General features: G+C 42.7%; 2 protein-coding genes across 32 annotated transcripts in view; one reads left to right on the forward strand and one right to left on the reverse strand.

Moving 5' to 3' along the window:
• LOC110487398 (myocyte-specific enhancer factor 2D homolog) overlaps positions 1-3,758 on the forward strand; it is an 86,999-nt gene extending 83,241 nt beyond the window's left edge. For all 28 annotated transcript variants that reach the window (XM_090196982.1, XM_090196983.1, XM_090196985.1 and 25 more), the window contains one exon: positions 2,129-3,758. In XM_090196982.1, the coding sequence (XP_090053108.1) occupies positions 2,129-2,552 (424 nt within the window). In that variant the 3' untranslated portion in view covers positions 2,553-3,758. The remainder of the gene's footprint in view (positions 1-2,128) is intronic.
• Positions 3,759-9,182: 5,424 nt separating this feature from the next.
• LOC110487370 (uncharacterized) lies at positions 9,183-22,153 on the reverse strand. 4 transcript variants are annotated; one of them, XM_090196845.1, is made up of 5 exons: positions 21,071-22,153; positions 20,070-20,194; positions 18,356-18,429; positions 13,411-17,691; positions 9,183-13,320 (listed from the first exon to the last, which is right to left on the reverse strand). In XM_090196845.1, exons 1-5 carry the CDS (start codon positions 21,884-21,886, stop codon positions 10,541-10,543), a joined length of 8,076 nt encoding a protein of 2,691 aa, XP_090052971.1. In that variant the 5' UTR covers positions 21,887-22,153; the 3' UTR covers positions 9,183-10,540. The 4 variants fall into 4 exon arrangements, with proteins under 4 accessions (XP_090052971.1, XP_090052965.1, XP_090052969.1 ...); XM_090196839.1 differs by having other exon boundaries at positions 9,183-13,365; XM_090196843.1 differs by having other exon boundaries at positions 9,183-17,691; positions 21,071-21,854; positions 21,957-22,111.
• Positions 22,154-22,155: the final 2 nt, after the last annotated feature.

Raw genomic sequence — 22,155 nt, forward strand, 5'->3', positions numbered from 1 at the left:
TGTTGTTTTGGCTCTTTACTCCAGCACTTTGGATTTGAAATGATACAGTGACAAAACGCAGACTGTCAGTGTTAATTTGAGGGCATTTTCATCCATATCTGGTGAACCGTTTAGAAATGACAGCACTTTTTGTACATAGTCCTCCCATTTTATGGGACCAAAAGTATTGGGACCAATTCACTTATATGTATTAAAGAAGTCAAAAGTTTAGTATTTGGTCCCATATTCCTAGCACGCAATGATTACATCACTGTTTTTGTTGTTTCACCTTATTTTGTGTCCAATCATTTTGGAGTCACTTTTAGTGTAAATAAGAATAGAATATGTTTCTAAGCACTTCTACAATAATGGGGATGCTACCATGATTCTGGTTAATTTTGAATGAATCGTGAATAATGATCACTGAGAAAGTTAGACACACAAATATCATACCCTGCGGAAAATGCTAACCTCCCCTGTTATTCTAATGGTGAGAGGTTTGCATGTCTTGGGGAAATGCTATTTGTAACTTTCTCACTCATCATTATTCACGATTCATTCAGGACTATCCGTAATCGTGGTAGCATTCACATGAATGTAGGAATGTGTAGAAATACATTCTATTCTTATTTGTGCCAATACTTTTGGTCCCCTAAAATGCGGGGACAAAAAGTGCTGTAATTTCTAAACGGTTCACCTGATATGGATGAAAATACGCTCAAATCAAAGCTTGACAGTTTAACCTCAGTATCATTTCAAGTCCAAAGTGCTGGAGTACAGAGCCAAAACAACACAAAATGAGTCACTGTCCCAAGACTTTTGGAGCTCACCGTATATTCCCACACTGAGGATGGAATAATACTGTGAAAAGGCCCTTTTAGTGTTAGAGCTGTTTGAAAATACTTTTGGAAAAAAATGGCTGCTTGTTTTTGTGGGATGGAGTTTTTGCCTGCCTGGTGAATATCTTTTTTATTGGTCTATTCACTAATTTACCGCCTGGTGACGTCCAAACCTCTCTGCCAATAACAGCTAGTTTTCAGTTTTCCACTCCACACTCATGAGAAATTGCTCTTTGCTAAATAGCTATTTTTGTTTATTTTTTGACTATTTTAATTGAAAACAATCACAGTAACATATTTAATTGTTAGCCAGAAATGATTTGATATTGAGATGAAAACGGCTGCGTTGGACCTTTTTTGATGGGTGATCTGATTTAAGGGTGAAGTGATTCAAGTGAGTTGGCTTTTCCAATCGAGGGGAGTGGTGTGGGAGAGAGGGGGAGGGTGCTGGGGAGTGGTGTGGGAGAGAGGGGGAGGGTGCTGGGGAGTGGTGTGGGAGAGAGGGGGAGGGTGCTGGGGAGTGGTGTGGGAGAGAGGGGGAGGGTGCTGAGGGCTGTGTGAATTTACAGATGGGACTTGTTGGCGGGGTGTGAAGTTGGAGATGTCTGGGTACAATTGCATGAGTTATTAATGCTAAAGATAAGTGACTGTGGACACATGGCACAAGGCATGGGAGTGGTCTTTCGGAATCCAGAGTCTGTCTGCATGGCTTGTGGTCCGTGCACTTCCGTGTGGCCTTTTCATCCAGTCTGTTTGCGCCTCTGTTCGTGTGTCTAACCTCAGTCCATCAACCTATAGTCACTTTTAAAAGCTACGTCATGACACAGTGTTCCCTAAAACATTTAGCAGTAAAACATTACCTGTCGTTAGCAATTAGCCAAAACATGAGCTGTCAGCCCAGGGTGTGTATGAAGAGTAGGGTGGAACACAGAGCACGGCACATAGAATTGAAGACCTACGCGGTTCATAGAAGGGACACTTATCTACCACTCCCATAAACAATTACATTCTTTCTCTCTGCAAGGTTCTGTTTGTTTTTCCGCTACTCAATTTGCTGACACATTTGTCATCTAGGATCCTCCCCCCCCTCCCCCCTCCACCTATTGTGTGGAGGTGTTGGCTCTATGTTCCATCAGCGCTTACTGCACTGTGTGCTGGTTAGCAGGTCCCTGTCTGGGATCCTGTATTTAAAGTGATGTTCGTGGTGATGTTGATATGTGTGTTTGTAAGTAGTGTTGCAGTTACCCTGGCTGACCAGCAGATGTCAGCACGCGTCTCACCATTTCTCTCTCTTTTCTCGTTCCCTCCAGGCCGGTGGGCCACTTACCTCAGGGCACCATGCTGACGATTAACACCAACCCCAACATCAGCATCAAGTCGGAGCCCGTGTCGCCCAACCGCGACCGCAGCACCCCATGCTCAACAGCTGGGGGTGGCGGAGGAGGGGGCCTAGTGACCATCACAGGGGCCCCTATGTCAGGCCAGTACCCAGGGGCCCTGCGCCTGGAGCCGTCCACCCTGCAGGGCCGCTCACCCGTCGGCAGCCTGAGCAGCAACGGCAGCTCCTACGAGGGTGACCGGGACAATGGGGCCCAGGGGCAGGCCCAGGACTTCCACCACCAGGGAGGGGCCTCCTCGGCCATGGGGCTCCTGAGGCCCTCGTCCACTCAGGAGCAGCAGGAGCAGGAGGGGGCCAACGTGAAAAGAATGAGACTGGACACCTGGGTCACATAGATGTGTAGAACAAGAGAGTGAAGGGGAGAGATGCACCATCCCACACCCTTTTACCGTATGTACAGTAAATGCTGACCTCACACCCATGCCTCCACAACACACAAACACACACACATGCACCGGACACGCCCATTTGCGCATGCTCTTATACTCTTGCACACAATCTTTCTCTCACAAATGTATGCATTGACACACAAGCTGCATACTGTTTTACGCTATATTGTACTACACACACACACACACACACACACACACTCTCACACAAACACCCTCTATAGGGGCAGAGTTACCGAACCAGGGATTACATGTCAACATAGTGTGTTGGACAAGATTAGGATTGGAATGAATGAGTTCTCTTTTGATCAAGCAGGCTCGGCCTCCTTTTCGTTTTGAAGGGACAGAGAGCAGCTACAAAACTGACTGACTATTGACTGACTAATGACATTGCTGGGTTTTCTCTTCACCCTCTACATCACATAATACACACCTGGTATCCTCCTGTCTTTTATCCACAGTAGGTCTCTAGTCCAGCTGCACTGCTCTGTTGAGAAACAGTAGAACAACCAAAATGAATCCACTTCTTTGTATCTGCCCAGTGGCACTGTTATATCCAGCTTTTGGTGTTTTTGTAAAGAGTATGAGATTGGTGAATGAGATTTTAACTTTTTTTTAATATATTGCGTCCTCTCTCTGTCTGACTGTTGTCCATCAACCATCTTTAAATTTCTATTAACATTTCTGTTTTAGATTTGAGAACCTGAAATTCACTGAGTCAATCTGATTAGCTATCCATTTTATAAGACAGGATTTACTCTTCTAAAGTGGACGATCCTTGTTTTGTTTAGTTTTAGCCAGGTATTTAATCTGAAACATCGATACCTTATCTAGGTCAAATACTGTTTTATCAGGGAAGGGCTGCACTAGCTCTATGACACATGCTACAGATACCTACCGATCAACTTCAGATGCTGCGTGCGTTTCCTGTTCTGTGATATTTATTTCAAATGCTCTTTTTGTGTGGTTTTTTTGTTGTTTTTTTACTACCTTCTTGACTTTTCGATTTTCACCACGCTCAAATCCATCCATCCACACACACACAAAAATATTTTTGTTAAACAATGCCTGTGTTTCAGAAGGCTCTGAATAGGAGATGTAAACTGGGAGAAAAAGTGAAGAACTGTGTATATAAACAATTTGTTCTGTTTCCTTCTGTATGGCTTTTGTATAGCAGGGACATCGTTTTTTGAGGGTAAACATATAGAGCATATAAATATATATTTAAACAGCAGCGATAGCAGATTTTGAGAGTAAGTGATGAACTGCATACGATGCAGAGAAAACGATAGATGACAGGGATTGTATATAGAAATATATGTTCACATATGTTCAGCAGGATATCCCTAAAAGCTAATGTGTTGATTCTCAGTGGATCGGGTCTTTCTATTTATGTGTGTACATAAGTGTACTAGGTTGCAAAGCCAGGTGAGGGTGCTAGAGGGACAGAAAAGGAAGTAGCAGTGGATTGGACTGTTTGAGTGAGCAGTGGAGTACTCTGATGGAGCGCACTTTAACCCCTTCCTCCCCCCAAGCCCCCAAAATGCCCCCTCTCTTTAAAAGCCAGGTGTCCTCCAGAAAGGGACAGTCATGTCTGCATGTCCTCAGGCACGTCAAACTCATTCAACACACACAAACACATTTTCACACATTAGCCAGACAAGTATCCCCTGTTTTATTTATTTTTATTTTATTTTACCTTTATTTAACCAGGCAAGTCAGTTAAGAACACATTCTTATTTTCAATGACGGCCTAGGAACAGTGGGTTAACTGCCTGTTCAGGGGCAGAACGACAGATTTGTACCTTGTCAGCTTGGGGGTTTGAACTTGCAACCTTTCGGTTACTAGTCCAACGCTCTAACCACTAGGCTACCCTGCCGCCCCCTGTGCTTTCTGTTAGAGGAGAGTTCTCTGGCCACATGAAGTAATTACAGCATTTCACTCATTGAACCGTAGTGTAAACTCGACCGCTCCCTACCAGTGACTTAAGACAAGTCCATCTCACACTCATTTGACCCCTGCCACTATCAATTTTCTGCCAAAATGCCTCATTGCTCCACACACTCAAACACCATACTCGCATATACTCTGCACTCCGTCCAGAACAGGTTCAAATGACCTCCCATTGGCTCTTTATCGTTTTATATCGTTGTAGTTGTTGCTGTAGGGATTGTGCAGCCTGACTCGTCAGGAGTCTAGACAATCGTCTAGAGGTGGATGGCAGAGAGAGAGAGAGTGATCACGCCTGCCGGTATATTCACACACCCTTAGACTGTAAGACTGTTGTGTCCTGAGCTTTGAACAAAACGTTGACCCTGATGTTTTTTTTATAATAATGGTAGCCATGTCTTGAATAGGGCCACATGCCATGAAGCAATGTTTCATACCTAGACTAATTGGTGACTAGCGGAAGCAGACGATGGGGTTGGTTAGTACTATGGACACTGGCCAATCGAGGTGTTGTATAAAGCCCTGACATTATCTCAGAACAACACTATGGGTCACTGTAATCACAAATGAAAAGACAATCGTCATGACAATAGTTAACCTGCGCCCCCATATTCCCCATATATAATGAATGATGTTTAGAGAATCTCACTTTCCAGTGTTAATTTGTGCTGGTGACAGTTCTATTGTCTGTTTTTATTATAATTGTTCTATGATAATTGATATTATTACTGTTAATATTATCATTATTGTGACCATCGATGGTAATTGTAATGATGATATAGAAAAGGCAATTTTATTTTTTGCGGTTTTGTGTAGGTTAGGAATCTTGTTTTATTTGAATTTTATTTTATTATATATAAATATATTTTTGTTTTGTTTTCATTTTTTGTTTAGTTTTTTCTTCAAAGGGTGTACTAAAATTGCACGATTTATGACGTAAAACAAAACGGCTGTAGTAATATTAGTACATGTGAGATCATGAAAGGTGGTAAACAAGTTTAATATAATAACCAGTTCAATGCTGCAATTTTTTGTCAAATGTACAAAACTTAGTCTACAGATAGTAAAGTGAGGACAATTTATTTCTGACCAGACACAAAGATGTCAATGCATGGGCATAACACAAACAAAGAATGAATCCTATTATAGGAAATGCAAATGAAATGTAATATCAATAAGAATATACATCACACAGAAATAAAATAGAAATTGAAGAAAAAATTATAGCTAATATATTGTGTTCGGCTAGTCTGCTTTTTGTTGTAAACAAAATGAACTTTTTTGTTGTTTTTGGAGAATGATATACAATTTGTGTATATTTTCATAAATAAAGTATGCACTGATGTTATTACAAATTCTATACTGCTTTTACAAAAAGTGTTTGTTATTGTACCAAAGTATCCATTTGTCCCTTCTTTACCCTCCCCTTTTTGCGTATGTTTTATGGTATTTTATATATTAAATAGACAAGTTGACCTACAAAAAGGTTTGGTTTGTTATTATGATTTACATTAGAATGTGCATTTGTGTTGTTCACCATCAAAACATATGATAATTTATCAATACAAACTTGTTCTCTGAAAAAAGTTTTCTGAAACGTGATTTATCAGCTATGTTTGGTAAGTGACAGAAAATATGGGACTGTTGAGAGAGTAGTTTATTAACTGCTCACATCTGAGCATCTGTGAAGTGGAATGATGTATTTTCACCATAAGATGTCATCACATGTGCTGGTAATGCTTTGGGCATCATTATCACGTGTTCAGATCTACTGAATTATTTTAAGCCTAAACCTAAACCAAATTTGTTCTGGTTTTTCTTAGTTTTATCAAATGGAAATGTTTCTAGAAATAATTTATTATTTCGAATCACATTTAAAGCATTCCATTTTTCGCAAGCGAAGTGATAAACTTAATTGACTTAAACTGCATGTTATGTGAGACACTATGCCACGGTATTTGAATGACATAACTAAGATTAATACAAAATAAAACTAATGTTGATATAAAATTCTTCTGTTTCTAAATCATAACTGTCATGGGAGGAAAAGAGAAAGTCAAATGAACTTGGAAGGAGAGACTTGGGAGAGTTGTCATGGAGAAATGTTGTATTGAGGCATCTATTCACTGCATGATAACTTTTCCACTGACATAATCTCTACTTATTTAAAGAAGTGCAAGATTTCAGTTTCTAAATGTATCATTGGACATTTAAATTGCACAGTAAACAAATAGTTAATAAATAAGACCCTGTTTAGTCCCAATTTTCTGAATGAGAGAGAGATTAAGTAACGAGACAAGAGGATTGGAGCGAGGGGTGTAATTTCCCCTCCTCCAGACAGTTGACCATAGTGTCAGCTGGAAGTGGCAGCTGTTCTGTCCTGTGTGGCCCATGAGCACATGTCTCAGACACACACTTCTGTCTCCAGTGGCAATGGCCAACTAATAATCATGTCTAATCCAGACCACTCAGTCTGTGGCAGTATACCTTGCAGGTTAGTGTTTTTTGTCATGAATCTTATTCTGGAGGCAGCTCTGCAGAGTGGTCACTAGCTGGCGCAGCCACAAAGTAATACAATCTGATTTGAAACCTAACCTTAACCACACTGCTAACCCTAATGCCTAACCTTAAATGTAGACCAAAAATATCATTGTTCATGAATTATTACAATTTAGCCAATTTTGACTTTGCAGCTGGCCTAAGGGGAAATCACTCAGTTCTGCCTCCAGGACAAGACTCATGACAATAAGCGCCAACCTACGTATATATCATCCTTTTATCACTATTTACGGAGAGCAAGCGTGTGTGTGTGTGTGTGTGTGTGTCACGTGGCCAGCGATGAGCCAGGGTGTGGCTCCACTATTGCAATCAAGGTCATTGGCTGGACGTGTGTGATTATTTCTGTTACCCAGTTGCTGATTGCCAGACATGACTTTATCTCATCATAAGGGGACCTTTTTCTGTGAGAATGATTCACACATTCTTTGGAGCAGCTGATGTGGTTGTGAGATAGCAGCTGGAGCCAAACCCTGTCAGATGCGGCTCTGTCTAAAGTGCTTTGTCGTTTGTCCTTGGTAAGTGGCACTTGTCCTTAGTGATGTATTCATACTATTATTTGAGTCTAACAGAATGAGTACATACTGTATATGCATCAGGTTTCACTGATTTAATATATCTTTCTATTCTGTTTACAACATGGCACGTATAACATTTATTTTCCTTATAGCCCATTGTTTGCAAGGGGTGGGCCAGTTGAAACTTTAGAACAGAGAAAAGGAAGGCCAGCTAAGGAGCCACCCCTTCCTCCGTCTGATTTTACAGGTCTTCCGTCACATGGAGTAAATCAACAGAATGGGAATAATGGATGACAGATGGTCGTCGAAGGAGAGCAAACACACTCCCTGTAGAGATCTGGTATAGTTTTTACATTCCTCCTGTGTCAAATCCACACACACACACCAGCCCTGCAGCTGAGCCCCTCCCCCCAGGTTAGCCAGAATGGCCCAGCTGAAATGGCGCCTCTGGTCGCAGCCGGACATAGTGACCAAGCACTTTCAGCCTCTTGCATCAGATATGGTCATCCTGGCTGTTTGTCAGGAAACTATTCTTCTATTAATAGCACTGGGCATGTGTTCCTGGGATAGACATAGCTTGTCCATCCACAATATCTCTTTCTATAAGTATTGTTATTTCATATACTGTAGATCATCTTGTGCCTATATAACCTAGTTAGTTTATTCTTATTCCCTGAACGGAATATATAAAGTTGTATTGCCATAGCTAGTTATAAGGCTGACTGGGAGCCATAGACATGAGAGAATAAGAGCATGCCAGACAGCTGCCGTAATGCCATTCCAGCACCCAGCCTTTCTCTCTGTGAATGGCTGTGGCTTCCCCCTTTATTCAATCAGTCATTGCACAGACTTGGGCAGTGAGCAGGCAACCGGCAGCTAAAATAGCCAACATTGTTCTGAAGACTGACTAATGAATGACAAAAAAAGGGGGAAGGAAGGCCGTGAGGCGGGGAGAGGAGGTGGTGAGGGGAGGTCATCCATTGTTCCTTTTGCCCATTTTCTCCCTCGGTCTTCCCATGGGATGGTTGTTTGTTATGGAGGGCCCAGTGCGTCTTTGTTAGCTAGCGTGCTTTGAGGTCAGTAAAGCTGGGATGGTGCCAAATCTCACCTCCCACACCGGCCCTGGGTCTCACTCACTTTAATGTAATACACAGAGGAAACAGATAGATGCTGAAGGAGAAGCCAGCTGTTTTCTTGGCCTGGTCTAAGGGTATACTTTCCTCTGAGCTTCATCCAGATTTCAACAGACACTGGATAATTATTCTCAGAACCCGTTGTGCGCTGGTCTTTCCTCTATCAGAAGAGACACATACCCTGGATAATAGACCGTCATTGTAAAATAACTGACAGTTTCTTAACTGACTTGTTTAGTTAAATAAACGTCAAATAAAACAAAAAAATGGACCGTGGTGTGTTTTTGTTTATATTTCTGTTTTTCTCCCTTCATTTTTCAAAAGCTTTTTGTAAATATTTCAATGTAGAGTAATATCAAACGTGCATCATGAAATAAGTCCTACACAGTTCTTAAGCAAAAAATAAAATGTATAAACATATTTGTCAATTTGTTTTATTTTTCCAGGTATGTTTTTTTTGTGTGCATTTCTAGAGAGAGAACACTAGCCAAAGAACAACACACGTTTATTTTTGCTGTAATCGTGAACAAAGCATAACTAATATGGTACCATGTTGTTTCATTGTATGTTAGTTATACATTGTGACACTGTGTTGTGAAACGCTTTAATAAAATGAAGGCAAACTGTTCTTCTGGGATTTCAAACCATGCACTGCTGAACATCTAGACAAATGGCTACCCAGACTATTCACCCCCCCCACCACTGCCACTCTCTGTTGTCATCTATGCATAGTCACTTTAATTAACACTACCTACATGTACATACTACCCAAACTAACCGGTGCCCTGCACATTGACTCTGTACCGGCACCGCCCGGTATATATTGTTATTTTTTTTACTGCTCCTCTAATTACCTGTTACTTTTATCTCTTATTCTTATCTGTATTTTTTTAAACTGCACTGTCAGTTAGGGGCTCGTAAGTAAGCATTTCACTGTAAGGTCTAAACTGGTTGTATTCAGCGCATGTGACTAATACAATTTGATTTGATTTGCTGCTTGTAGTGTGTGAGTTGAAATATCAAATGATAATCATAAATAACTCTTCAATGGAGTAAGTCAAAGGGTTATGAATACCTTCTGAAGGCACAGCTGGAGTCCTTATCAAATGGACTTAAGATGTTAAGATAACAGTTGCTGCTAGAAAAAACAAGCTCCCAGGCCTTGGTTCTCACTTTTGCTCTAATTGATTTCCTTCAATCAGTGCAATCAAATCAACTATCAATTAATGGCAGTTCAGAATGCTTTGACTTTCAAATGTCCTTTCTTTGGTTTTTAATTAAGTTACTTTTGTTCTTCAAAGGGGGGAGGCAAAATAAACAAATGCTATTCAAACATCAATTTGTAAAACTTACAAAAAATGGCCCTCAATGTCTTGAAATGGAGTAGGTACACTGGTGGTTAGTGCCACAAGCACAACTTTTTGGTTTTTGAAAACAGCATAAATATTTGACGGTCTGTGCTATCTCGCATCCTTGGGACGTCCCTACCCCATTGAAGTTGACATTTTAAATGGTGTAGGTAAGGATTATGGTTATAGTTAGGGTTTAGGGTAGGGACATCCCAAGGATCCCGGAGAGCACTGAATTGTCATGACATTCTGTGACATAGTACATTCATGTTTGGATGAAATTATCGTTTCATTTACTTTCCACTGTGAGGATCAATGTGAATCAATGCTCAAATTCAAAGCCTGTAAAATGTAAATAGTTTTACACTCTCAGTAACACTTGTTACTTCTACTTTACTCCTTTATAGAAACCATGCTGAAATTGTTCCTATTCTTCCCCAGATGACCAGGAGTCTCCATCTTCAGAACCTTCAGAAGTAACATTCACACCCTCTACCACATCTTTACAAACCAGCTGCTTCACCTGTGAGGGCATCTGTTTGTCCTCTTCTTCAAGGGTGGAAGCTTCAGGTGTGTCGCTGTCCATCTTTGTGTTCCAATTAGTTGCCTGTGGATTATCCAAATCCACCCAGGATAGGTTGTTAGCCAAGACTAGGTTCTGATTGGGTAGCTCGGTCACATGGTCATATGGCTCATCCGGTTGATAGGGGGCTCCTGTCTCCAGATTGGAACCCCAGAAGTTGTTGTGTACACCAGAGCTGAGGAAGCTGTGGAGGTCCTGGCCTTCGCTGTCAGTTTTGGATGATCTCTCGGAGTCTCTCTTGTGACCTGCAAAAGGATCTCCAGATTCCAGGTGTTTGTTTGGACTTTCTAAGACTTCCCATTCATCTGTCTGAAGACATTCATTACTTGCCTGATAGCTAGTGACCTCTTCTGCAGAATGTTCAATAAGAGTATTGCAATCCTCATAGTGAGAGACTGCCACATTTAACAAGTCTTCCTGATCTGCAGTTAGATTTGCTTTGGTGACAGGTTGCAAATACTGGCTTGCATTTGGTGACTCATCATCTGTGCTGTTGGACTCTTCTATATCCAAGTTGTTCATGTCGGTTTGACTCTCAGGCCTGCTGTTTAAACTGCTGTAGATAGAATGGCTTTCAGTGAAGTCTGCATGAGTCGACATATAAAGGTTCTGGTCATCCTGTCCTTCTATTTTGTCTGGTACAGCTTCAGTTCCCAGTCCCCCACTGAATACCTTACCTTGAGCCAAATATTCTTCTTTGGATATTTCTACTGAACCTTCTCTAAGAGATGTGTGATCAGATGTCATTAGAATCCTAGAGTGCACCGAATACATAACCTCTGAGGAAATACACTCTTGTTCAGACTGATTCAGTTTCTCTGCACCTGGAGGTATACGCTCTTGTTCAGACTGATTCAGTTTCTCTCCACCTGAAGGTATACACTCTTGCTCAGACTGATTCAGTTTCTCTCCACCTGAAGGTATATGCTCTTGCTCAGACTGATTCAGTTTCTCTGCACCTGAAGGTATATGCTCTTGCTCAGACTGATTCAGTTTCTCTCCACCTGAAGGTATATGCTCTTGCTCAGACTGATTCCGTTTCTCTGCACCTGAAGGTATACACTCTTGCTCAGACTGATTCAGTTTCTCTCCACCTGAAGGTATATACTCGGACTCAGATTGATTCATTTTCTCTCCATCTGAGGGTATATGTTCTTGCTCACATATATCCAGTGTCTCTCCGCCTGAAGTTATATCCTCTTGTTCAGATTGATTCAGTTTCTCTCCGTCTGATGGTATGTGTTCTTGCACATATAGATTCAGTTTCTCTCCACCTGAAGGTATATACTCTGACTCAGATTGATTCATTTTCTCTCCGTCTGTTGGTATGTGTTCTTGTGCATTTACGTTCTGTTTCTCTCCGCCTGAAGTTATATACTCTTGTTCAGATTGATTTAGTTTCTCTCCGTTTGAAGGTAAATGCTCTGGCTCGGATTGATACATTTTCTCTCCATCTGAAGTTATATACTCTGGCTCAGATTGATTTAGTTTCTCTCCTCCTGAAGGTATCTTCTCTTGTTCAGATTGATACATTTTCTCTCCACCTGAAGGTATATACTCGGGCTCGGATTGATTAATTTTCTCTCCACCGAAAGGTATATTTTCTTGCCCAGATTGATTCAGTTTCTCTCTGATTGAAGGTAAATGCTCTGGCTCGGATTGATACATTTTCTCTCCATCTGAGGGTATATGTTCTTGCTCACATATATCCAGTGTCTCTCCGCCTGAAGGTATATCCTCTGTCTCAGATTGATTCAGTTTCTCTCCGCCTGAAGTTATATCCTCTGTCTCGGATTGATTCAGTTTCTCTCCGCCTGAAGGTATATCCTCTGTCTCGGATTGATTCAGTTTCTCTCCTCCTGAAGTTATATCCTCTGTCTCGGATTGATTCAGTTTCTCTCCACCTGAAGGTATATCCTCTGTCTCGGATTGATTCAGTTTCTCTCCACCTGAAGTTATATCCTCTGGTTCGGATTGATTCAGTTTCTCTCCACCTGAAGTTATATCCTCTGTCTCGGATTGATTCAGTTTCTCTCCACCTGAAGTTATATCCTCTGTCTCGGATTGATTCAGTTTCTCTCCGCCTGAAGTTATATCCTCTGTCTCGGATTGATTCAGTTTCTCTCTGATTGAAGCTAAATGCTCTGGCTCGGATTGATACATTTTCTCTCCATCTGAGGGTATATGTTCTTGCTCACATATATCCAGTTTCTCTCCGCCTGAAGGTATATCCTCTGGTTCGGATTGATTCAGTTTCTCTCCACCTGAAGTTATATCCTCTGTCTCGGATTGATTCAGTTTCTCTCCGCCTGAAGGTATATCCTCTGTCTCGGATTGATTCAGTTTCTCTGCACCTGAAGGTATATCCTCTGGTTCGGATTGATTCAGTTTCTCTCCACCTGAAGTTATATCCTCTGTCTCGGATTGATTCAGTTTCTCTCCGCCTGAAGGTATATCCTCTGTCTCGGATTGATTCAGTTTCTCTCCACCTGAAGGTATATCCTCTGGTTCGGATTGATTCAGTTTCTCTCCACCTGAAGTTATATCCTCTGTCTCGGATTGATTCAGTTTCTCTCCACCTGAAGTTATATCCTCTGTCTCGGATTGATTCAGTTTCTCTCCACCTGAAGTTATATCCTCTGGTTCGGATTGATTCAGTTTCTCTCCGCCTGAGGGTATATACTCTTGCTCAGATTGATTCAGTTTCTCTCCACCTGAAGTTATATCCTCTGTCTCGGATTGATTCAGTTTCTCTCCTCCTGAAGGTATCTTCTCTTGTTCAGATTGATTCAGATTCTCTCCATCTGAGGGTATGTGTTCTTGCACAGATAGATTCAGTTTCTCTCCGCCTGAGGGTATATACTCTTGTTCAGATTGATTCAGTCTCTCTCCGCCTGAGGGTATATACTCTTGTTCAGATTGATTCAGTCTCTCTCCGCCTGAGGGTATATACTCTTGTTCAGGTTGATTCAGTCTCTCTGAGGGTATATACTCTTGATCAGGTTGATTCAGTTTCTCGCCGCCTGAGGGTATATACACTTGCTCAGGTTGATTCAGTCTCTCTGAGGGTATATACTCTTGCTCAGGTTGATTCAGTCTTTCTGAGGGTATATACTCTTGTTCAGATTGATTCAGTCTCTCTGAGGGTATATACTCTTGTTCAGATTGATTCAGTCTCTCTGAGTGTATATACTCTTGCTCAGGTTGATTCAGTCTCTCTCCGCCTGAGGGTATATACTCTTGCTCAGATTGATTCAGTTTCTCTCCACCTGAAGTTATATCCTCTGTCTCGGATTGATTCAGTTTCTCTCCACCTGAAGTTATATCCTCTGTCTCGGATTGATTCAGTTTCTCTCCACCTGAAGTTATATCCTCTGTCTCGGATTGATTCAGTTTCTCTCCGCCTGAAGTTATATCCTCTGTCTCGGATTGATTCAGTTTCTCTCCTCCTGAAGGTATCTTCTCTTGTTCAGATTGATTCAGATTCTCTCCACCTGAAGTTATATCCTCTGTCTCGGATTGATTCAGTTTCTCTCCGCCTGAAGTTATATCCTCTGTCTCGGATTGATTCAGTTTCTCTCCTCCTGAAGGTATCTTCTCTTGTTCAGATTGATTCAGATTCTCTCCATCTGATGGTATGTGTTCTTGCACAGATAGATTCAGTTTCTCTCCGCCTGAGGGTATATACTCTTGTTCAGATTGATTCAGTCTCTCTCCGCCTGAGGGTATATACTCTTGTTCAGATTGATTCAGTCTCTCTCCGCCTGAGGGTATATACTCTTGTTCAGATTGATTCAGTCTCTCACCGCCTGAGGGTATATACACTTGCTCAGGTTGATTCAGTCTCTCTGAGGGTAAATACTCTTGCTCAGGTTGATTCAGTCTCTCTGAGGGTATATACTCTTGCTCAGGTTGATTCAGTCTCTCTGAGGGTATATACACTTGCTCAGGTTGATTCAGTCTCTCTGAGGGTAAATACTCTTGCTCAGGTTGATTCAGTCTCTCTGAGGGTATATACTCTTGCTCAGGTTGATTCAGTCTCTCTGAGGGTATATACTCTTGCTCAGGTTGATTCAGTCTCTCTGAGGGTATATACTCTTGCTCAGGTTGATTCAGTCTCTCTGAGGGTATATACTCTTGTTCAGATTGATTCAGTCTCTCTGAGTGTATATACTCTTGCTCAGGTTGATTCAGTCTCTCTGAGTGTATATACTCTTGCTCAGGTTGATTCAGTCTCTCTCCTCCTGAGGGTATATACTCTTGCTCAGATTGATTCAGTCTCTCTGAGTGTATCTGCACTACCTCCTCACTGTATAATATGTCTTGTGTCTGGGGAAGTTCAGTGTGAGACTCAATTTGAAGACTCAGTACTGACTCGCTCTCAATCATCTGCCCAGTAAAGTGTTCACTGTAACTGGATATAGATAAATTCTCTAGCTCTTGCTCCACCAATCTATCAATTCTTTCTTCATTATAGTCCTCATCAGAGCACACCATGGAGTACTCTCCAGGTTCTGTAAGTTCCTCATAGGATTGCTCCTCTTCTGCCTCCTGAATCAACTGATCTACAGCATTCTCCTCATCGTTCTCCTGTGGAGCATGCTCCTTTGTTTGGCTAGCATCCATGTCCTCTTGGTGAGTGGAGCCCATGTTACTTTCCTGATCTATGACATCCCCTTCTGACTCTTCATACAGATATTCCATGGTGTCAAACTGTTTGGACTTGCCTTCGCCCCAGGTGTCTGTTCCTGTCTGGCAAACCTCCCTGTCCTCTTCACCATCACTGGAGTCACTCTCGCCCATGTGTGAAGCCTGAGTGTTGACATCTGTCTCGTCACTCTTGTAACGGATCAAGGGGTGTGTGTCGGCTAGTGTGTTGTCCTGAGCATAGCTGTCGCCTTCTAGCTCAGCCCTCCATGATACAGAATTATTTTGACAGTAGTTTGCCTCATCATGATCCTCTTTGTCATTGTCGGATATATTCAGTTTCTCTCCGCCTGAAGGTATATGCTCTTGCTCAGACTGATTCAGTTTCTCTCCGTTTGAATTGATATACCTTTGCTCAGACTGATTCAGTTTCTCTCTGCCTGAAGGTATTTGCTCTTGTTCAGACTGATTCAGTTTCTCTCCGTTTGAATTGATATACCTTTGCTCAGACTGATTCAGTTTCTCTCTGCCTGAAGGTATTTGCTCTTGTTCAGACTGATTCAGTTTCTCTCCGTTTGAATTGATATACCTTTGCTCAGACTGATTCAGTTTCTCTCTGCCTGAAGGTATTTGCTCTTGCTCAGACTGATTCAGTTTCTCTCTGCCTGAAGGTATTTGCTCTGTCTCAGACTGATTCAGTTTCTCTCCGCCTGAAGGTATTTGCTCTTGCTCAGACTGATTCAGTTTCTCTCTGCCTGAAGGTATATGCTCTGTCTCAGACTGATTCAGTTTCTCTCTGCCTGAATGTATTTGCTCTGTCTCAGACTGATTCAGTTTCTCTCTGCCTGAAGGTATTTGCTCTTGCTCGAATTGATTTAGTTTCTCTTCATTTGAAGGTATATATTCTTGATCAGACCGATTGGGTTGGGCTTCTCTGTTATTCCACATCTCTTCCTCTTTCATATGATACTTTCCGTCTTTCCAATCATCCATTCTTTCTCCAATTCCATTCTCTTCATTGTACCCTCTCACTCTATCCCATTCATCCTTTACATCCCCATTGGGGTTCAGTGCATGTTGTTCCTCACGTTTGTTAGACATATCATTTTCATCATCCACTTTTGTGAAATTTATGTCACCTTCCTCCACTCTTTCAACATGGTGAAATACCTCTTCTGACCTGTGAGAAGCTTGAGCAGATTCAGATGAGATCATCTCCTCTTGGTTGAACTTATCGATTCTTTCTGTCATATCATTTTCCTTAATGAATCCTCCTAATCTTTCACGATCATCCTTACCATACCCATAGGGGTGCAATTCATCTTCCAATTGCTCCTCATGTTTGTTAGACATATCATTTTCATCCTCTTTTGGGAGATGAATAACATCTTCCTCCAGTCTTTTAACATGGCGAAATGCCTCTTCTGAACCGTGGGAGGCTTGAGTAGATTCATATGACATATTGTCCTCTTGGTTGAGCTCTATTGACTTGTTGTAACTTTTCCCCGCCCCATACTCAAAAGCTTGACTGCTTGTGAAGGTCTCAAATGCTTGTTCTAGCACTGATGCAGTTTCAGATTCCAAGCCTTCATTTCCCGCCCATTCAGCATCTTTCTTTGTTGTTTCAAGATCTCTTTCCTTTGATGCATTCATGGGACCGTAAGGCATATCTAGTAGAGGTTCCTCTTTTTCAAAAGATATTTCAAAAGGTACATCATTATCATCATTCGCTGAGAAAGCAGAATGTGCCCCTGTCACCGAACCTGCTCTCTCATAGCTCACTGAAGGGCTGTAGAGCTCTTGAGCATCAGTGCTGAACACAGTTGGCATACTGAAGCTGGTCTCGACCCGGTGACTCATGGCAGATTCCAGAACGGGTTTCTCTTCAGCAAACCAGGTTCTGACTATGTTCTGATCCTCTTCCTCCTTTTCCATATCCCACATGGATTGTTCCTTGTGGTCAGATCCAAGCAAAGATACAACATCAGCTCCTGCCTCTTCAGTGGGAGGTGAGAGAGGCTCAGCATAGTTGACTTCTTTATGGACATCTTGGGGTCTGAAGTGGTCGACTGAAATTCCGTCCTGTGGTACTTTGGGGTAAGGCGTTGAACAACTTACCTGGTAGTTGGACCCTACCCCAAAGTCGATATGCTCTTCTGTCTTTCGACAACTCTCAGGTGTTTCTTTCAGGGTTACCCGATTTTGAGTCCAGATTGGTGATGCGGACATCATTGTCACATTGGATCGTGGGCTTGCTCTATGGATGGTAGAGATGGGCCTGATCATGTGACTGGTAGGCAGCTGTGTCTGGAAGCTTTGCTTAACCCCTCGGGAGCTGGGCACTCCATCTGTGAATGACATAGGAAGATTATTGAATAGGTACACCATACATAATGGTACTGGGTAGGCCACAGGCCAGGGGCTATTGTAGATAGACATCAATAAGGTTGAAATGACACTGACAGTAATCTTAACAATACCAGGAAACATTCACCAATGCTTTGATTGTAAGACAAAAAGCAATCTCTGTCTATTCCAAAATGTCTTCAGTTTTATCTTAGGTTGACAGAGATCTCGAAACCCCATCCCAAAGGCAATATTAGGAGACATGTTCTCCTGAACAGAGGTTAGACAGTAATGGAGAGATATTGATCATGACTTCCTTCCCCTCCAGTCTGAATTACCGGAAAGCAAAGCCATATGGCTCAATGACCTTTGGGGACTCTAGGTAGCTTGCGTTACAGAGCACAAAGCGTCTAGCTCAGCCCCCTAACCAACCCACACCATCCCCCACTCGTTTTGGTCTAATGTGAATATATACACTGTACAGTGCAGAGTCAGGACTCGCCCACCTTAAGTATGAGGAAGATTCCTTTTGGTTTACAGTACAATTATACAGTAACAGGAGTACATGTCATGGAGGTGTTGGCTTTGACAGCTATCAATATCATGTTGTATTACAACACAGTCACTAATCTAGCTGGCAGATTCCTGTATGAAGTGATCATTTACCAGAGATGTAGGTACTCCTTAGCTGATTTGTTGAAGAGAAATCCCCCTTCAGACTTTCATTGTCCAGTAAAGCGCTGAAGGAAAAGAGCAGACACAGACAAACGAGAGAAGGATTCATAAAGGGAAAGTGATGTAACATTTTTTTGCAACACTATCTAGAAAATCTTATGTCCTGGTTAGAAGCAGCTTGAATACTAATGTGACGAATAACCAAAATAATTTGTACTTTGGCCACACTAGGGGGTATTCTGAAATGATGTGTCATAGGGTGGGGTGAGAGGAGTGAAGTGGGAGGGCTTTTGTTGCCAACATGAGATCTGTTGTTATGGAAATGTGGGGACGACATTGTCATTTGACGAGCCATCTGCTGTGCATACCACTGCCATCAATTCCCCCTCTCACACACTCACAGCCTAAAATATAGGCATGCACGCCCTGACATTCTGATTAGCCCAAGCAGAACTAATACCATTTGTATTCACAGATGTGGACCATGCCCATTCCAACACACATTCAAACCAGCATCTCTAATGAAACAATACTTAGAAATACTTATAAACTGGTGGACATGTATATCCCAATATGATCCCAGAATCACATTCCAAGTGTTGCTCAATGTGTTCTGTTGCGCATTGGGATCTACTGTATAGGTGCCGATAATATGAATTTGATGCATTTACGAAATCTCTTTTGAGACTTGCTGTCTGCTTCTCCCCCTGCCTCTTATTCCTGTTCCTCTAGACTCCCATAGCTCATACGTTGGTCATCCCCTGCTGATACCTTGGGGTGACTATGGAGGGGGAAGAGACCAAGGGAAAGAGAAAGGCGCCACTATAGAGGCCCATATAAAGTTACCCTGCTCAAGACAGCTGAGACTGGCCTTTTCAAGGGGATGACCTTTTGGGTCAGACGGCTGAGCCCTATTGGACAACAGGCCTTGGACATCTACATATTGTTCCACATTCTCACAGGGGGAGGGGTGATGGGGCCCAGTCTGAACTTCCAGTTGAAAAGCCATCTTTGAATGTGATAAACTAGACATCTGAATCAGCATGGACATGGGGGCTAATAATGACGGCTTTCTCACAAATCGGTAGAAAAGTAAAAAGAAAAAGAACATGTTTGGAAAATAACTATTGGAAAAGAAGAGGAAGATAGTAGTGAAGATGGGATGATTGCGACATTTGCCTCAATTTTCATATTCTGATAGACAGGCTTTTTTGCAGACGTCAAACATGTGTGGGCTTGGTGTCACTTTTTCAGCTGTTGCCGCATTCATCAGAGTTCAAACCAACTTGAGGTGACACTTTTATTTTAACATTCCCACGTCTCTCTTACATTAAAAAAATGACACTACCTCTTATCACCTTTGGCTGTGTGCCAATAGTCTTTCATGGCTTCCTCCCCGTGTCTCCTTTCCCTCTACAGTTGATAAGTAAAATAGCTGGATGGATGGCCATCAACATACTTTCGTTCATCTGTCATGGTCTATCCGATCAGTGGTTGTGAAGATAAACAAGTTAGTTAAGACTGAAGTCCAACTTGAGATCATTGTGTACAAGTAATGTTTTCAAGCAAAGCTCCAATTGACATCAATGCATGATTTACTAGTTACCCTTTAGCATTTGGCCCAAAATGTCGATAGTTTCGTGCTAAAGATATGATGAGAGAGGTACTGTAGCTTCTGATATATGTACAGTGACATGTACCGTACCTGTATGTGGCCACCTCCATGCCCAGAGACATCTTCAGCTGCAGCAGACCCCTACTTTCTGTCAGGAGAGTGTCAATCTGATTTCCCAGCGCCCCCTTCTCCATCTCCAACACGTCCAGATGGGCCTGTGGAACAGGAAAAGGGAAGAGAATTGATTGGAAATGGCATTGATGTTATCCAACCATAGCACATGAACAGGTATTGAAGGCACCGAATTATGGTTCCTGGTCCCATGGCAAGAGCTTAGAATGTTCAATGTTGTGTTCCCTGCATCTAATGGTTGGGCCCCAGTGTGGATTTTTGACCTTTCTGGACAAATAATGACCTGGAACTAATTCCCAGAGCCCCAGCCTAGGCCGAGTCCAACATGCTGTTTCTGTCCAAACATTTCATTAGCATTTCAAATGAAAGGGAGCACAATATAAGCCTTCTCAGAGATACTGCGTTGGTATGTTTCTACGTCATAGATATCATCAGACTCATTTGGACAAAAACACCTTGTTTTCATAAAATTACCATATTGTTCCTGTTTTTTTTTTGGGCCATGTCCATTTGAAAAACGTTCTGCTATGACTGACATTTGAAACACTTTGTTTTGCCCTGGTTTGCTCAACTGGAAGCAGCTTTAGCTGTCTCGATTAACTGGCAAGATACACAACGAAGCGCATTGTAATTTGTCTTTGGACTGAAATCATTTGAAGGTCCTAAATCCCAGACAGCAGTCACATTCAGACAACACACTCAAGATGTTTTAAACAATGCATGATTATTAAAGCATAACTCGATATGGAATGTAATAGTATGGTTAGGAATCTCACTTATATGGCTCAGTTCAGGTTCAGGTGAACAGAAGTTTTAAATAATCTAATTGACACTGTTTTATGATTGAATTGGCAAATGACACTTAACAAAGTTACCTATGAGATATTGACATGAATAAACCCACACCCATAAATACGCCCACACCAAAGACCAGGGTCGGCTACTTTAACTGTTCTTACCTGCAGGTTTTGTATCTCTTGCCTCTGCATGTCTCTCTGTTTGGCCACACTCCTCTCCAGACACTGCCTTCTAGCCTGGGCTGATTGCAGCTCATTCTCCAGGGCCTGAAGTTTCAGCTGGCTCTCATTCTTCTCCTGGCCCACCTGGGCCAACCGGGTTCTGGCCTGGTTTAGAGACTCGTCCAGGCTGTCCACCTGGCCCTGAAACACCATGGCCGCCTCATGCCACGCCCTGACAGCCATCTGGGAGTACTCCTCACCTAGCTCCTGGAGGCTGGGCAGCTGGGTGCCCGTTTGGGGTGGAGGGGGTGGCAGTGCAGGTCTGACATGGATTAGTGTAGCCTGGAAGCCGGCAACATCTTCCTGGTGGGTTTGTATCTGGAACTGGATTTGTTTCTCTAGCTGGCTCACCTTCTCTCCTAACCAGATCTGAGCCCTCCTCTCCTCCTCCATCTGCTTCCTGCTGTCTGCCAGCTTCTTCTTCACCTCCCCATGGGCGTCCGCCTCCCACTGTCTCTGCAGCCCCAGGACGTGGAGCTCTTCACCCAGGCTCCCTAGCTCCAGCTCCACCCGATCCTTCTCCCTCCAGACTTCCTCTACCTCTTGCCTGGCCAGGCTCAGCTTGTCCTCCAGGCCCATCCGCCCCCCCTGGCCACTGCCCCTCAGGGCCTGGATCTCCTGGCATAGTAGCTTGTTCTCCTCCTCCAGCAGCCTCACTCGGCCCAGGTAGGTCTCCAGGCGTTGGTTGAGGTTCAGCATCTGGAGCTTGTCGTCAGTCCGGTGGCTGTGGTGGTGTCGGAGGCGGTGGAGCTCCATGGCAGAGAGAGAGGACAGATAGTAATGCTGGTTAAGTAATTCAATTTTTTTTAAGTAAAGAATTCCTCACCCTGGAGCGAGCAGGTTCTGGCAATGTGTGTGAGGTGCTGATTCGGTCTCTCTCTCTCTCTCTCTCTCCAAGCCTGTGTGTGATGGTCAGAATGTGCTGTGAGGCTGCTTGCTTCCTGGAGTGTGACCGCTGGTGAGACACTCTCCTTTCATACTGGAATTAATGCAGGGGGAGGGCAGAGGGGAAGAAAGGGGAGGAG

The sequence above is a fragment of the Oncorhynchus mykiss genome, chromosome 2 (assembly GCF_057628025.1).
Source record: "Oncorhynchus mykiss isolate SJ-2025 chromosome 2, ASM5762802v1, whole genome shotgun sequence".
In the NCBI taxonomy this organism is placed as follows: domain Eukaryota; kingdom Metazoa; phylum Chordata; class Actinopteri; order Salmoniformes; family Salmonidae; genus Oncorhynchus; species Oncorhynchus mykiss.

Bases quoted from the DNA above. Each gene is read 5' to 3' on its own strand.
- LOC110487370 (XM_036945996.2), bottom strand. From the start codon at position 21,886: ATGGAGCTCCACCGCCTCCGACACCACCACAGCCACCGGACTGACGAC. The intron at 18,430-20,069 runs GTACGGTACATG...CTTTTCCTTCAG, and splicing joins ATGGAGGTGGCCACATACAG to CGCTTTACTGGACAATGAAA. The intron at 17,692-18,355 runs GTAAATGATCAC...TGTCATTCACAG, and splicing joins AAGGAGTACCTACATCTCTG to ATGGAGTGCCCAGCTCCCGA.